The sequence below is a fragment of the Lotus japonicus genome, chromosome 3 (assembly GCF_012489685.1).
Source record: "Lotus japonicus ecotype B-129 chromosome 3, LjGifu_v1.2".
Taxonomy (NCBI): domain Eukaryota; kingdom Viridiplantae; phylum Streptophyta; class Magnoliopsida; order Fabales; family Fabaceae; genus Lotus; species Lotus japonicus.
This window is the reverse complement of record NC_080043.1, coordinates 13,114,439-13,129,225: the sequence shown is the minus strand read 5'-3', so window position 1 is coordinate 13,129,225 and position 14,787 is coordinate 13,114,439. Positions and strand designations below refer to the sequence as shown.

Below are 14,787 nucleotides of genomic sequence, written 5' to 3'. Positions count from 1 at the left end.
GCTAAATCCAATATTTGCTTGAAGATTGATAGAGTAGGAAGCATGGATCTCATCTAATGCTTTACAGATTATTATACTTGCATTCTTCCTTTCTTTCTTCTTTTTTTTTTTTTTTTTTTTTTTTTTTTTTTTGAATAGCTTTCTTATAAGAGGAAGACACTTGCATTCTTTCTTATAAGAGGAAGACACTTGCATTCTTTTTACGACAACTTACCATTTTCGTTAAAAAGAAAAGTTTATAAATACAATTCTTAATGAGTTTATATTTTCCTTGCATACCTAGTGTCCTTGCATAACACTTAAAAAATGTATTAATGCCACTAATGGAATTCTACAAACAATGGGAGAATAAGAAGAGAAAAGAAAACAATACGAGAACAATTGTATTTGAAAATAGGATCGAAATCCTATGTCTTGTCTCTCTATTTCAAACCCTGTCTCATATATATTAGAGATTGACACGTCATTTAAATTTGTCAAGTCAGATTCCCATTGAATTTGACGGATGTTAACGCCGTTAAAGTCCACGCCCCAATCCCCGCACAGAGCCCATCACTCTACGTGAACGTCTTTCCCTACTTTTCTTGTTGCGGCCGTGGAGGTTGCCACCACAACAAACTGCATCTTCTCTATTTTCAGCGAGTCCCATCCAAGATCCAACCACCACCTTCACTTCTGTCGTTCCAGCCCTAAACACTCAAAGACGACATTTCTTACATCCAAAATGAAGGAGTGTACAAGATCCTCTTGGATGTGTCTCCACCGCGATCTAGATGTTTCCCGGCGAGCCATCACCACCTGTAAAGGGTTTTTCCGACAAACTCTGGTGGCTTTTGGGAAAACGAACTCTACCACGATGATCCTCGACGTGGGTAGAAGAAGATCCAATGCTCAGTTCTTCTCCGACCACCTTCGCGGTCGTGCTCCGCCGCGAAAGTCGTCTTCTCCGACGAGCTTGTTTCTGGAAAAAGGATTGCATTTTCTGAAAGCTCTTCTTATTCTCATTGCAAATATGGCGTCCGATTGTCAAGGCAAGGAAAGAATGAAAAATTCCTCATCCATGTAGTGAGGAGGATGGACTTTAACGATGCTAACATCCGTCAAGTTCAATGAGAATCTGATTCAACAAATTTAAATGGCATGTCAATCTCTAATAGGTGGGACAAAGTTTAAGAAAGAGAAACGAGATAGAGGATTTTGATCCCTGAAAATGCATAAATAATAATAAACCCTAAAAAATTGCACTAAAGTCATTGAACATGGTGCAGCCTTTGTCAGCAGCTTAAAGGAGCTCTCATATATGAACTACCAATAGTAACATTATCCTTCAAACATCCATTATTTTCTTTTTTATATCTATTCCTTGGACCTCACATTCATTTATTGCTTATCTTTTTCCATTTTTTCTCTCATTAATATTTTGATATCTTAAACACCCAAGTGTTTTATCTGCTACACAAATGTGCTTGGTGACTTCCGTCCTATTTCTTTGATTGGGTGCATGTACAAAGTGGTAGCGAAGATCCTTGCTAATAGACTCAAGCAAGTTCTGGGGAAGGTGATAAATGATCGTCAATTTGCTTTTTTGGGCGGACGTAATATGTTGGACAGCGTTGCTATTGTAAATGAGTTAATCCATGCGGGTAAAATTGCAAAGAAGCCAACTTTATTTTTCAAAGTCGATTATGAGAAAGCATACGACTCGGTTCGGTGGGATTTTTTGGTTTACATGATGCAGAGGATGCACTTTCATAACAAATGGATACAGTGGATCTGTGGTTGCTTGGAGTCTTCTTCCATTTCAGTTATGATTAATGGTAGCCCGGGGGAAGAATTTAAAATGGAAAAAGGTCTCCGACAGGGAGACCCGCTTGCCCCATTCTTATTTCTTACTGTGGCGGAGGGGCTGAATGGTTTCTTTAGACAAGCTGTCATTTCTGGGAGATTTTCTGGTTTCAGTATTGGGGATAATTCGGGGTTGGATTTGAGTATCCTTCAGTTCGCAGATGATACGTTATTTATGGGGGAGGCGTCGGTCCAGAATGTAGTTGTCCTGCAGTGTATTCTCCGATGCTTTTGAACTAATTTCAGGCCTTAAAGTGAACTTCTTTAAGAGTAGATTGGCGGGAGTTGCAGTGGATGATGGGCTCCTTAATCAACTAGCAGCTGTACTTCATGTCTTCATTGCAAAACAATGACTTGTCCGTTTGTGTATCTTGGCAGACTCGTGGAGGGGAGGGGGAGCAAGGTGGCGTTGTGGGATCCAATTGTGACGAAGTTTCGCAATAAATTATCCTCCTGGAAACACAAATCGGTGTCATTTGGTGGCAGAATATGTTTGATTAAAAGTGTTCTAACCGCATTACCACTTTTCTTCTTTTCTTTTTTCAGGGCTCCATGTAGTGTGGTGAAGGAGTGCAATAAAATCATGCGCAGATTTTTGTGGGGTGGCTATGGAGAGGAACGCAAGATTTGCTGGGTCAAGTGGAAGGAAGTCTGTAAACCGAAAGATTGTGGAGGATTGGGGATCAAAGATATGCATGCTTTTAACATGGCACTCCTTGGTAAATGGTGGTGGAGATATCTCACTGAACCTGATTCTTTATGGTGCAAGGTCATCAAGGCTAAGGCTGCTCACCTTCCTGCTAGCAGATGCGAATCCTCATGGTGGAGAGACATTAAGGCTGCCTGTTCGTTGAATGATGTTAATTGGCTCCAGGAAGGACTTGTGAAATCATTAAGCAGAGGGGATGCCACTCACTTATGGTATGAGAATTGGGTTGGTTCAGGTCTGCTTCGAACGCGGTTCTCTTGGTTGCATAATTTGTCGCAACAAAAATACGAGCTGGTTTGCAATATGGGGGATTGGAACAGCGGCACTTGGTCTTGGAACTTTCGATGGAGAAGGCCATTACGAGGAAAGGAATTATCTTGGTTATCAGATCTGCAGGGGATTATTAATGGTATCTCCTTGAGGCAAGGAAGAGGTGACCGATGGAGCTGGTGCCATTCGAAGGACGGGGTTTACTCGGTTAACACTGCATATTCTGTTTTGCAGGATCACAATTCTTTAGAGAAGCATACCACTTTTTCTCTTGTTTGGTCTGCTGCATCACCTTCAAATATCAGGGCATTTACATGGAGAGTCCTTCTAAATTGTATACAGACGAAGGATAATTTAGTGAAGAGGGGGTGCCTTTGAGCACAATTGATTTATTATGTCCTTTTTGCTATGATCATGAAGAGAGTTGCTCTCATTTACTGCTGTCTTGTCCCGTCTCTTATGACATTTGGCGCTTATGTTCAAATTGGATTGGCATGTCATTGGCCTATCCCTTGGATACTAACGATCATCTTTTGAGCTTTGTTTCGCCATACTGCAGTAAGGATGTTCGGGGTGGCCTTGTGCTGATTTGGATGGCAACAGTTTGGTCTTTGTGGCTGGCAAGGAACGCCTTAATTTTCAGTAATGGACATTTTGACAGTAGAAATATTCTGGATTTAATTCATGTCCGCTCATGATTTTGGTTCAAGGCGAAATTTCCTGGTTTTTTATATTCTCTCTATGAATGGAAACGGCATCCAATTCACCGTCTTCAATCTATTGCTTGATTCACAAATGGAGGGGTACACTTGATTATCTTGCTGGCAGGCTCGTGTAGTTCTGTTTTCCATAATGCTTATTTGTTGGTTGCTTTGGTGGTAATGTGATGATTCTGATGGGTTATAGAGTGACTATTCCTTGGCTATTGTCTGCAAGGTTCCATATGATCTATTTTGACTCTCTTTTGGGGCAGCTCTGGGAGATATTTGATAGCTATATTACTGGTAGGTTGTATATTGCAGTAGGGCTGGATTTTGACTCTTTAATTTTTGGGTTGGGTTTGTATCTCTTTGCAAGGTTGGCTTTCACTTTAGAAATTAGTACTCTTTTTCCTTACTAGGTTTTTCCAATGGAGTTTTTCCTAGCAAGGTTTTAATGAGCCTACTTTCTCTAATCTTCCTTCCAAAGTTTGGGTGAGTGCTTATTAGTAGTACATGGTTTTTGTGCTACTACTTCTTGTCCTTGGTTGTTGCTAGCTTTTACTCTTTTTTTATTTCTTTCTTTTCTCATGTATTGGGTTAAAGTACCCATTGTACTTCTCTTAATATATATTTATGACTTATAAAAAAAAACAAATGTGCTTGACTTTATCTCAGCTTTTGGATCAACAATTTCCCCTTAAATATCATTTTAATTATTAGCATATTTTGAAAAACTAAACACAACTTGTTTCGTGTTGGGTCCTTTCCATAGATCCCTAAATTAACATTACATCGTATCCATCATCTAATTTTTTTAATGTATATCATCTTGTTGCATTTGAACCTGTGATATGGGAAGTGGGCATGTAAATCTATCTTTAGCTTCAATTAATTTTATAAAAAAACTTCAGGTTAAATTATTGAAACTATCCGTTTGGAGTTTTGGCAAAAGGTTTCATACATGTTGAAAAGCTTTTCATTTTTGAGATATAAGGGTAGTTTGGTTTGCCTATTTTCCATTTTTGAAAAAATAAAATAATAAACCTGAAAATATGATTGGTTGAGATTTAAAAAATGTTTTCTTAGAAAGTATTTTTAAAAATATGACTAAAATAGAAAATAAAAAAATTCATTTTCATTTTCACTTAATGAAAATGAGTTGTCACCACCGTCACTACCATCATCATGAGTGCCACTATCACACCCCAACCACCACCATCATCAAAGCCACCACCACCTTTGTCACCCCGTCACAACAACCACCACCACTGCCACCACCATTGCCATCACCACTGCCACCATAGTCACTGTTACTACCATTGCCACTACGACCACCGTTGCTAGTGTCGTCGCCACTACCCTCATTGCCGCTACCACTGCCATTGGTGCCACCACTAGCGCTGCCACCATCACCACCACAATCGCTACCACCACCACCGCAAATACCAACTAATAAGATGAAAAGTGGTGATGGTGGAGGTTGGTGACGGTGGTGGTGGCGGTGGTAGTGAAGGTGGTGATGCAGTGGTGACGGTGGGGCAGAAGCAGTGAAGGTGGTGGTGGGGTTGACATCATGGACAATTAATGGTGGTGGGGGACAACAATAACAATGGTGATGGTAGTAACGGCAATAACAGTAATGACAACAGCGATGAAAACTATAAAGTAAATAAAAACAAAAAGTCAAAACAATAATGCATGTTTTTTAATTTAAAAACTTTGAAAATGAAAACTATTTTTAAAAAATGAAAATGAAAAATAAAAACAGAAAATATTTTCTCAAACCAAACAGACTCTAATTCATTCAAACATCCACCTCATTTTCATTTATTTTTTATCTATATCTTTCTTTCTTTTTTAATCATATGGCATCATGTCTCATACTTTCTTAAGTTATTTCTGTTTTCTCCTTATACTTTTTTTCCCATTCCATTTCGACCTTTTCATGAGTGTGAATGGAATTTTACTCTTGATATTTTTAGCCGAAACTTATTGAAGCAGTCCTTATTATATCCACAGGAAACAAAAAATCTGACGTGCCCTTGTACGAAAAGAAAGCATATAGTGGATATTGTGCCAAGTTCATAGTTTTGCCCACTGTGACATTCCCATTTTAATTTTGTATTACATCAGCACACAAGAAAGTTTTTTATTGCATCCTCGAGGCATGATCTATGCCACCAAAACCTGTAGGCTGAACCAACCCACAGGTTAAACAATATCAATTAAATATAAGAATAAACCATATTTCCTATATTACCCATGTAAAAAAAAAATTCACTAGAAAATTTCAGCTTGTGTCAAAATATTAGTGGACCATGTCCCATATTTAGAAGAGAGATTTAGAGGAAATAATAGATGAAAAATGCTATTTTTCTAATTATTATTTTTTCAACGGCTCTCTCTTGTGAGAGGAATAGGATGTTACTGTTGAATAAGCATTAAAGTAACCAGTCACATCTATATATAAGGCGTTAACATCTGAGGTATCCCATAAACACAGCGATTGTACTGTTTGGTTGATCATTTGGTGTTACTCTTTGGGGGTATTCAAGTTCCAGCAATGGCAGCGGTTCATGGCAGTTGGGTTAAGGTAAGCTCTCTGTTCCTTCCATTTATTTCTGATCATTCTTCTATAGATTTGTTGAATTGTTGTATTCTTTTTTACTATTTTTTTGAACTCTATATTTCACTGTCACTGATTAATTTCACTGATGGTAAGCGTTTGGTAATCATTTTGAAGAAGGACTATTTTTTATAAATTGCCTTTTCTTAAAGCAATATTTTTGCAATTATTGTGAAACAGTGAATAAGATGTTTAGAGATATAGTGATTTCCTCCACACCTATGATGCTTAAGATTCTTAAGCTCTTAAGCATCTAAGATTCAAGGAGAACTTGTTGTTAAGATGTGTTTGTGAAATTTTAGGGGAGTGAGGGCAAGTGATGGGGGAGAGGGTAAGCTTTTCCCTTGTTTACAAGTTCTAAATTTATCTAAACCCTCAAATTTGGGGAAACTTCAAAAAACAATTAAAGGAGGGTCTTAGTGAGTTTTTAAAAATTTCTCAAACCCTTCCCCTCATTAAATTCTCACAAACAAAGGGAGAGTTTCTCACAAGCCTCAAAACTCAACTCTGCCCAAAACTCAACTCACAAACACACTCTAAATAACTGAGGGAGATGTTGATGAAATGAAAAGTTGGGGGTTCAGGACTCCTCTTGTGTTTTTACCCTGCTGATATAGGCCACAGAGGGTTGCAATAGGATTAGGATTCCAGGTCAAAATAAAGTTTTCAATCACGTTTATTTTAATTTTTTTTACATCGAAACTATAAATTATATCCTTCAAGTATTGATTCCGGGGCCTTCCCCTCCCCAATCAATGTCTCTTTTACCACTTGAGTTATCCTTCGGAGACATATCTATTTTAATAATTTCAGTTGTATATATATTTTTGTTCTAATTTTAGCTGTCAATTTTAAATAATTGTTATTCTATTTTATCATCCAAAATGCAATCCATACAAATGAACATCGGTTAAGTGAAAAGGGGTTCTAATCTCCATAGGATCTTTAAGTTGACCCAATTCATGAATTTGATCCTTTACTGCCCCTCAGCCTTTGCACCAGCAAAATAACAAGTTAATATCTTAAAAAGCGACTATGTTCAAATTTCTTAAAACCGAATATTTGGATTCATATACTATTTGATTCTTGTATCAGCTTGATCAAAAGGGAACTGGGCAAGGAGCAAGAAGTTCCCATGCCATTGCCATAGTAGGACATAAAGTGTATGCATTTGGTGGTGAATTCGCGCCACGTGTCCCCATCGATAACAAGCTACACGTGTTCGACCTAGAGACTTTGACCTGGTCAGTTGCCGATGCATCAGGGAACATCCCACCGCCACGTGTTGGTGTCACAATGGCTGCAGTTGGAGACACCATCTATGTATTTGGTGGAAGGGATGCTGAGCACAATGAACTTAACGAGCTCTACTCTTTTGACATTAAGTCCAACAATTGGGCCTTGATTTCAAGTGGTGATGTTGGGCCTCCTCACCGGAGCTACCACTCCACTGCCGCTGATGACCAACACGTGTATGTCTTCGGCGGCTGTGGGGTGGCCGGTAGGCTCAATGATTTGTGGGCCTTTGATGTTGTTGACAACAAGTGGGTGGAGTTTCCTTCTCCTGGGGAGACTTGCAAGGGAAGAGGTGGGCCGGGCTTGGCGGTGGCCCAGGGGAAAATATGGGTTGTGTATGGGTTTGCTGGACAGGAAATGGATGATGTTCATTACTTTGATTTGGGCAGCAAAACCTGGGCCCAAGTTGAAACGACTGGGCAGAAGCCCACGGCCCGTAGTGTGTTTTCCAATGTTAGTGATGGGAAACATGTGATTGTTTATGGTGGGGAAATAGACCCTAGTGACCAAGGTCACATGGGTGCTGGCCAATTTTCTGGTGAGGTTTATGTGTTGGACACTGAGACACTGGTGTGGGTTAGGTTAGAAGACAAGGTGGAATCCGGTGGCCATCCCGGACCTAGGGGGTGGTGTGCATTTGCTGGTGCTCAGCGAGATGGTCGAGAAGGGTTACTGGTTTATGGTGGCAACTCTCCTAGTAACGATAGGCTTGATGACATTTTTTTCCTTGCTCTTTCTCAAGGCTAGTTTGGTGTGAATAAATGTCAGTTATTATGTGAATGTGTGTGCATGATGGTAAGAGAACAATATGGCATGTAAACATTGGAATCTTGGGTAATTAACGTTTTCAGTTTGTGAATGTGCTGGAATAAATCAAGTTGTGATAATTGCTATATGGATATGCTTTGGTGTCTCTACTTATTCTTCTGTGTTGGTTTGGGTTTCCTAATTTCTTGTTTAAAGGTAGTGTTGAAGGATATAAGCAAGGTTGACCAAAAAAAAAAAAGGATATAATCAAGGGTATTACTTTAAGTCCACTGTATCTGTACTGCATTTTATTTGAAATTTAAATTAAATGTAATTTACAATGTTTTTTAAAGAATTTATTTTTCAACAAAATATTTAAAAATTAGATTATTTTATTCTAGACGATCATAAGTGATTTACAATTCTATGAAACTTCTTAGTTTGTTCCAAAATCTTCATATTAAATCCAAACTAAAATCACCAACATCAAGGGCTTCTTCACAAGCTCATTTGAGAAGTTGATTTGAAATAACTCAAAATAACCGGTGAAAACTATAAAAATAAGCTTAAGAGAGCTTATAGGTAGGTCATGAGTTTATCCAAACACTTGCATAATGAATACTTTATAACATAAGCTCAAATAAGGCAAACACATTTGATTTGTTGGTGGAAATTAGTTGTAAGGAATATATCATGCAATGAAACCTAATGCCTCGCACAAATTTCAATTTGCATAATCTACAATAGAATCTCACAAATCTTTTCCATCAATCAAAAGAGCTAACAGCAGAATCAAACAAGATCCTAAACTAAAACAAAGAAAGCAAAATCTACAACTAGCTCTTTGATAAATCTTTATGCACTATCTAAAGTAAATTGAACCGAACAAAGGTTATGAAGAACTTCAAAAACTCTCATCTAATCCTGCAAAGTTCACCCATACTTAGCTAGAGCATCTGCCACAAACTTGAGTATCTCTAGTAATCAATTTGCGGATACTATAAATGACATTAGCACAAGAATGATTCATCTTTCTGCCATTATCTAGCAATAGAATCTCACATATACCTAAAAGGACTTCATTTATTTTAATTTAATTTATATCCTGAAGACCACTGAAATGAACGTTACAAAGCTTCACTCAAGTTTTATATTGATATTTCATATTTGGGTGGAATACTTCAAATCTAAGAACCAAGATGCATAAATGTTTTCTGCAATTTAAACGGATACATTATTAAAAAAAAGCACAAAACATATATAGCTTGGCTTTTGGTTCTTCTTGAATCCACACCACAAAGTTTCGCAAAATAAGATAAAACCAAAGGTCATTCCAAAAACATCAAGATTGCATGCAATTGTTCAATCAAACTCACAACTTGAGGGGTACTAGTGCTGAAGCTCCAATGCCATTTGCAAAACGATGTGCCAAGTACTCTTTTAAAGGAGCTTCTCTGTATATTGGTGGATTGTCTTCAGATAAGAGCTCCTTGATTGGACCAATGATTTTTGATATAGCCTCAGGTGTATTTGATCTAAAAATAGATGCAACTGAAATTCTTGGGCCTATATGGTTTGCTAAAACTCTGTGCTGAACACTAATGAACTTGTCATTAGTCAAAAGCTGCACACAAAAACAGTTAAACAGATCATAGTCAATATTCAATTCTTATTTGACATGTATATATATAACCTTGGCCACATTTTTAGACATTAGAAATAACTCCAGAGGGGACTCTGGCTTATCAATAGCAGTATAGCACTATGAGACACCAGTTGGTAACATGGGATCTCAATCCCAAAATCATTAGTTAAACCAACTTGTTTTGTTTTAGTTGTTTCCTGAGTTTCTTACATTTCCGAATTTGTTTTCTTTTTTAATTTGGGTTTATGGGTTATGAGTCTCATATTACTGAGCTTGGACAGGTGCTAATCTTAAACTTTTCTTATTTTCTTAGTATTTTGCATACCATATCAATCTACTAAAGCACAATGTATTGATTTTCACTCTCTTTCTCCTATCAATACCCTATAATTCCAGCACAAGATATGTCATGGATTTACCATTTCAAACTAACACACATACACACACACACACACACACACACACACACAACAATTCTCTTTACTCTAAACTCTACTATAGTTAAAAAACCACCTGCAGAAGATCCCCAATGTTCACTATAAGAGCTCCTTGTATGGGAGGTACATCAATCCATTGATTGTCATGAAGAACTTGAAGGCCACCAATCTGATCTTGCAAGAGTATTGTCAAGAAATCAGCGTCCGAGTGCTTGCTAGTGCCTATAGTTAATTCTGGCTCGGGGCATGCTGGATAATAGTGACCCATAAGAAACATCCCTTCACCACAACCCATTTCTTTAAGGTGAAATCGATTAAGACCAAGAGCCTCTGACATTAGCTCCAACAAATCAGAAGCAAGCGCCATTACTTTTGTTGAGTATTCAATGACAACATCACTGCAGGTTTGTTATCAACTTATCAGAGACACAGAGAAGTCCCACTTTAGTGGGTCTCTAACTATAAGGGAACTAAAAATTGAAATAAAAACATTACATTTAAATAACTAAAGGTGTGTATGGTTAAACGGCTTAATTAAGTGCTAATAAACGTTTATCACATAAACATGTTTCAAAATAACTTATAGGTAGATAGATATAAGCATTTATTGATAAGTTAATCTAAGCAACTTATGAAAATAAGTTCAAAATAGCTGATAAGTAGGTCATAATAAAGTTATTTTCATAAACATACACAAATACTTGCATAAGCGTTTATGCTATAAGGTAAGATTTTCCAAACGCGGCCAAAATCCAAAGAAAATTCTATAATAATAGGGCAAAATTTTAAGTCACCTACTAAAGAAAGGACACCATGATCAAGCCATTAAGTAGTCAAATTTACTATATTCCTATAACCCAAATTGCAGTATAGAAAAGATATGATCACCAATTAGAAAAATACTAGAGAAATTGGCATCACAAACCTACAAACTGCTGGAAGTTCTTCAGGTTTTGGTGGGTGAGGTGCCCAGAAACATGCAAGTGTATCCCTCCAATCAGCAGAAGGGTCTTGGTAAAGAGTAAAATTGGAAAGGTAAACAACTTTTCTGCTGCTGAGATCACGGGTGTAGTATTGTTTCCTCACATTGGCATCTTGTTGGTGAAACCTGCAAGTTCCTTGGATCATCTCATCCAAAACATGAGTTGGAATCCCATGATTTGTTACCTGAAAGAAGCCCCACTTCTCACATGCATGTCGAACTTTTTCCACAGCTTCATCCCGCAAAAGATGATCATCACCATGGATGATGCCAGTGAGGTCAATAGTAGGAACACTCAACTTTGAATTAGAATCACCACTACTAGTTGAGCCATCACTGAGATTATTAGACTGTCCACAGTAGAACATGCGTGGAACTTTTGTCACACCATTTTCTACCAGACCTTGAACACCAGCTTTTGAATCATCAAATGCCTTGAGCTCACTTTTCCTGTCATAATCAGTGGAAACAGTATCACTTCCTGGCCCCAAATTCTCTGTTGTTGTGACCACCATCTTGAGAGACTCTATCTGTGCTCCTTAATTCTGCAACAAAAGCAACTATGAAGGGTCAAAGCAGAGAGGAACAAGGACTAGGAAGATGGAAGAATATTTTAATTTCAGTTTTCCTCACAGGCGTGAATAAACTAGAGGCAGCCTTGTATGTTTCCTTAGGAAAAAGAATATTAGTTTCTTCACCTTTTCCACCTCCACCTTGATCAAATGAGACAAAAAAAAATAAAGAAATGAATGATAATATGATATGATAGGAAATGTAGAGAGAAATAAGAAGAAAAAAGTAAAAATAAGATGGAAGAGAAAGTGAGGTGTGAGTAAATCATTACATCGTAAACATCTTTTAAAAATGTTAATTTGACACCTCTCCACCTCGACCTGGTGAGAGAGAAAGGATGAGAAGAAAGAGAATTAAAACATAGGTGCCCACTAGGGTGGTCAATTTAAAAATTGGTCCACCCATGGACCAAGGGTGATTTTAGTAATTTACCTGTTAAAAAAAATTTAAACCCTAAAATCCTTTTCCTCTTTCACCAGATCTGGATCTTCTCTTCTTCTCCCCCTTCTGCTCGTTCTTCACCAGACCCACAATACCAGATCCAAATCCTCCATCCTCTCCGGCGACGTCGACATCGGTGATGGGACCATACCCACTTTCAGTCACGGCAAGAAAAACACAACACTGCTTAAGGCTTCGATTTTACCTTTCTCGTTGTTGGTGAGAAAGAGAGTGATTTTTCCAGATCGTGCTTGACGATGTCCCAGACGATCTCGGTGAGGGTGTTGGGGGCGGGTCCGAAGCCGGAGGAAGAAATTTTAGGTCGGGTGGAGGGAGAGAGATGGGTTTTGGAACTGGGGGTTGGCAGGAGGAGGAGGAGGATTTGGGAGGAAGAGGAGCGAGGAGGTGGTGACGGGGATGGAGGCGCGTGGGGGACTGGGTGGTCTGGCGGGGAAGACGGTGGCCGGAGATGCGTGGATGAGATTCTCGATCTTGTCGATGTCGGATTGGGAAGATGGGTTAAGGGTATGTTATCACCGTGACATTTTCACACAACACTCACGACGCTTTCTTTCTTCGCTCGCTCTCACGGCGCGGCAGTGGTGGACAAAACTCCGTCAAGGCCAAACCTTCTGCCGCCGGTGACTCCAATGTCGCTCCTCCCTCGCCGCTTTTGTCGCTGATTTTTTTTTTCTTTTCTGATACTGTTATATTTTGGGAAAAATTGTAGAATTGAAGTTTGATTCATCCAATTTATAAGAAAAGTTGTTTCTTTTATTAATTCAAAGCTTCTTTAGTTTTTTTTTCTACATGTTTGGTTGATGAGTATGGACATATATGGATTTCATGATACTGGTAATCTGGGATTTGATGATACTTGATGAAATTTGTTGAAATCTAATACTTATTTGATGAAATCAGGAAGAAATTATTATTTTTGTTTTATTTCTTAATTAATAAAAGAAAGTATATTACATTTTTGCCCTTTTATCATCCTCTCAATCCTAGCCATCCATCTAAGAAATATTCCTAAATTCCAAAATCTAACGGTAATTAACGGGTGGACTACCGGTGGACCAATTTTTAAAGAGTCCACCCTAGTGGGCACAAACATATGATAGGTGATGCATGTGATAGTAAAAGAAGAGTGATATAAGAACATAAAATAAGTGAAAATAAGATGAGGGAGAAAATGAAGTGTGAACATATCATAACTCGTAAGTATATATACTTCTATTCAAACATAAACAATCACGAGTTTAATTACTATGCACCTACAACCGTCCAATTAGAATCCACTAATTTATCAAATCATAACTAATTTTGAGTTTAAAAATATTTACAATTAAAAATAGAGAGATATAATTAGATGTTTGTGTAAAACTCTTTTATATTATTGATATAATTGAATGGAACGTAGACAAATTGAATGAAACTAATTTGGTATTATCGAAACAATAAAGTGTTGTCTAGTGGTAAGCAAATTAGGCCACGTAAAGATGTGATCATAAGTTCGAATCCCATGAAAAATATTTGTTGGAAGGGACATACAACAATTTCTCAAACGGGTGAGGACATCCGTTAAAAAAAAAGACATGTTATTATTGAATGAAACTAATAATGTCAATTTATTATTATTCAATTTTAAACGTAATCAAATTCAATTTTAGCACTTCAATTTTAAACTTACAGTCTCGAAGACCTCCGTTTCGAAAAGGCGTTGGGGAGGGGTTTATAAGGAGGCTGGGGGATTCTTGTCATAGTCGGTGGTGCGATGACCGTGTGGGGAAGAGTATGAGTCTTGCTCTGAGGCCGTGCTTTGAAGATGAAGAGAATATGTCTACGCTTTCTTCTAGGTTTCTTGCTCTAGTGTCAAGGATACCAGATGAGACTCTGTTTCCAGAGATTCTGTCATTAAGGTTAGCTTGCGCCAGAGTTTTGGCGGTGCTGATGGATGGAGGTTCTGAGGTCAAGTTGCTTAGGAAGAGAGGTCGTCATAAGAAGGTGAAGCCAAGAGGCAGATAAAAGGAGGAGCAAGGAGAGCCTTAACGACAAGTATTAGATTGGGGATGACTTATGAATGTTAAGATGAAGTAGCGATACAAGGCATAACAGACTACAACTAATATTGTTGCTTCAAGATTAAGGCGATTCTTGTAGAGCTCTTCTTCTCTTTCTCATGGGTTTTTCGGAGTGTAATCGAAGACTGTCTCCTTTTATGTATTTCGACAAGGAAGATCTTTGTTCTTCGGCATGGTTGTTAGGTTGGTTTCTTTCGTATATTACTGATATGATGTTTTTGTTGGACTTTCTTTTGAGGTTTTCAAGGATCACTTTTCACTAGTCAGTGGTCAAGCGGTAAGAGTTAAAAGACATATGTTTTTTAGATGAGAAATTTCGTCGATCAAGAAAAGATTAGTGTTATTAAAGTGACCATAGCCTTAAGGCAAGATACTTCCCCAGGTCCTCAATCCTCCAAGCTTCTATTGGCTATAGGCCTAGTTTCTCCTGGAGA

General features: G+C 38.0%; 2 protein-coding genes across 2 annotated transcripts; one reads left to right on the top strand and one right to left on the bottom strand.

The window, feature by feature from the left end:
* The first annotated feature begins 5,942 nt into the window (after positions 1 to 5,942).
* Positions 5,943 to 8,342, top strand: LOC130747872 (nitrile-specifier protein 5). Its single transcript, XM_057600921.1, has 2 exons — positions 5,943 to 6,118; positions 7,247 to 8,342. Exons 1-2 carry the CDS (start codon positions 6,089 to 6,091, stop codon positions 8,192 to 8,194), a joined length of 978 nt encoding a protein of 325 aa, XP_057456904.1. The 5' UTR covers positions 5,943 to 6,088; the 3' UTR covers positions 8,195 to 8,342.
* A 1,038-nt stretch (positions 8,343 to 9,380) lies between these two features.
* Positions 9,381 to 11,921, bottom strand: LOC130747870 (1-aminocyclopropane-1-carboxylate oxidase homolog 1-like). Its single transcript, XM_057600920.1, has 3 exons — positions 11,202 to 11,921; positions 10,353 to 10,674; positions 9,381 to 9,818 (listed from the first exon to the last, which is right to left on the bottom strand). Exons 1-3 carry the CDS (start codon positions 11,771 to 11,773, stop codon positions 9,567 to 9,569), a joined length of 1,146 nt encoding a protein of 381 aa, XP_057456903.1. The 5' UTR covers positions 11,774 to 11,921; the 3' UTR covers positions 9,381 to 9,566.
* Positions 11,922 to 14,787: the final 2,866 nt, after the last annotated feature.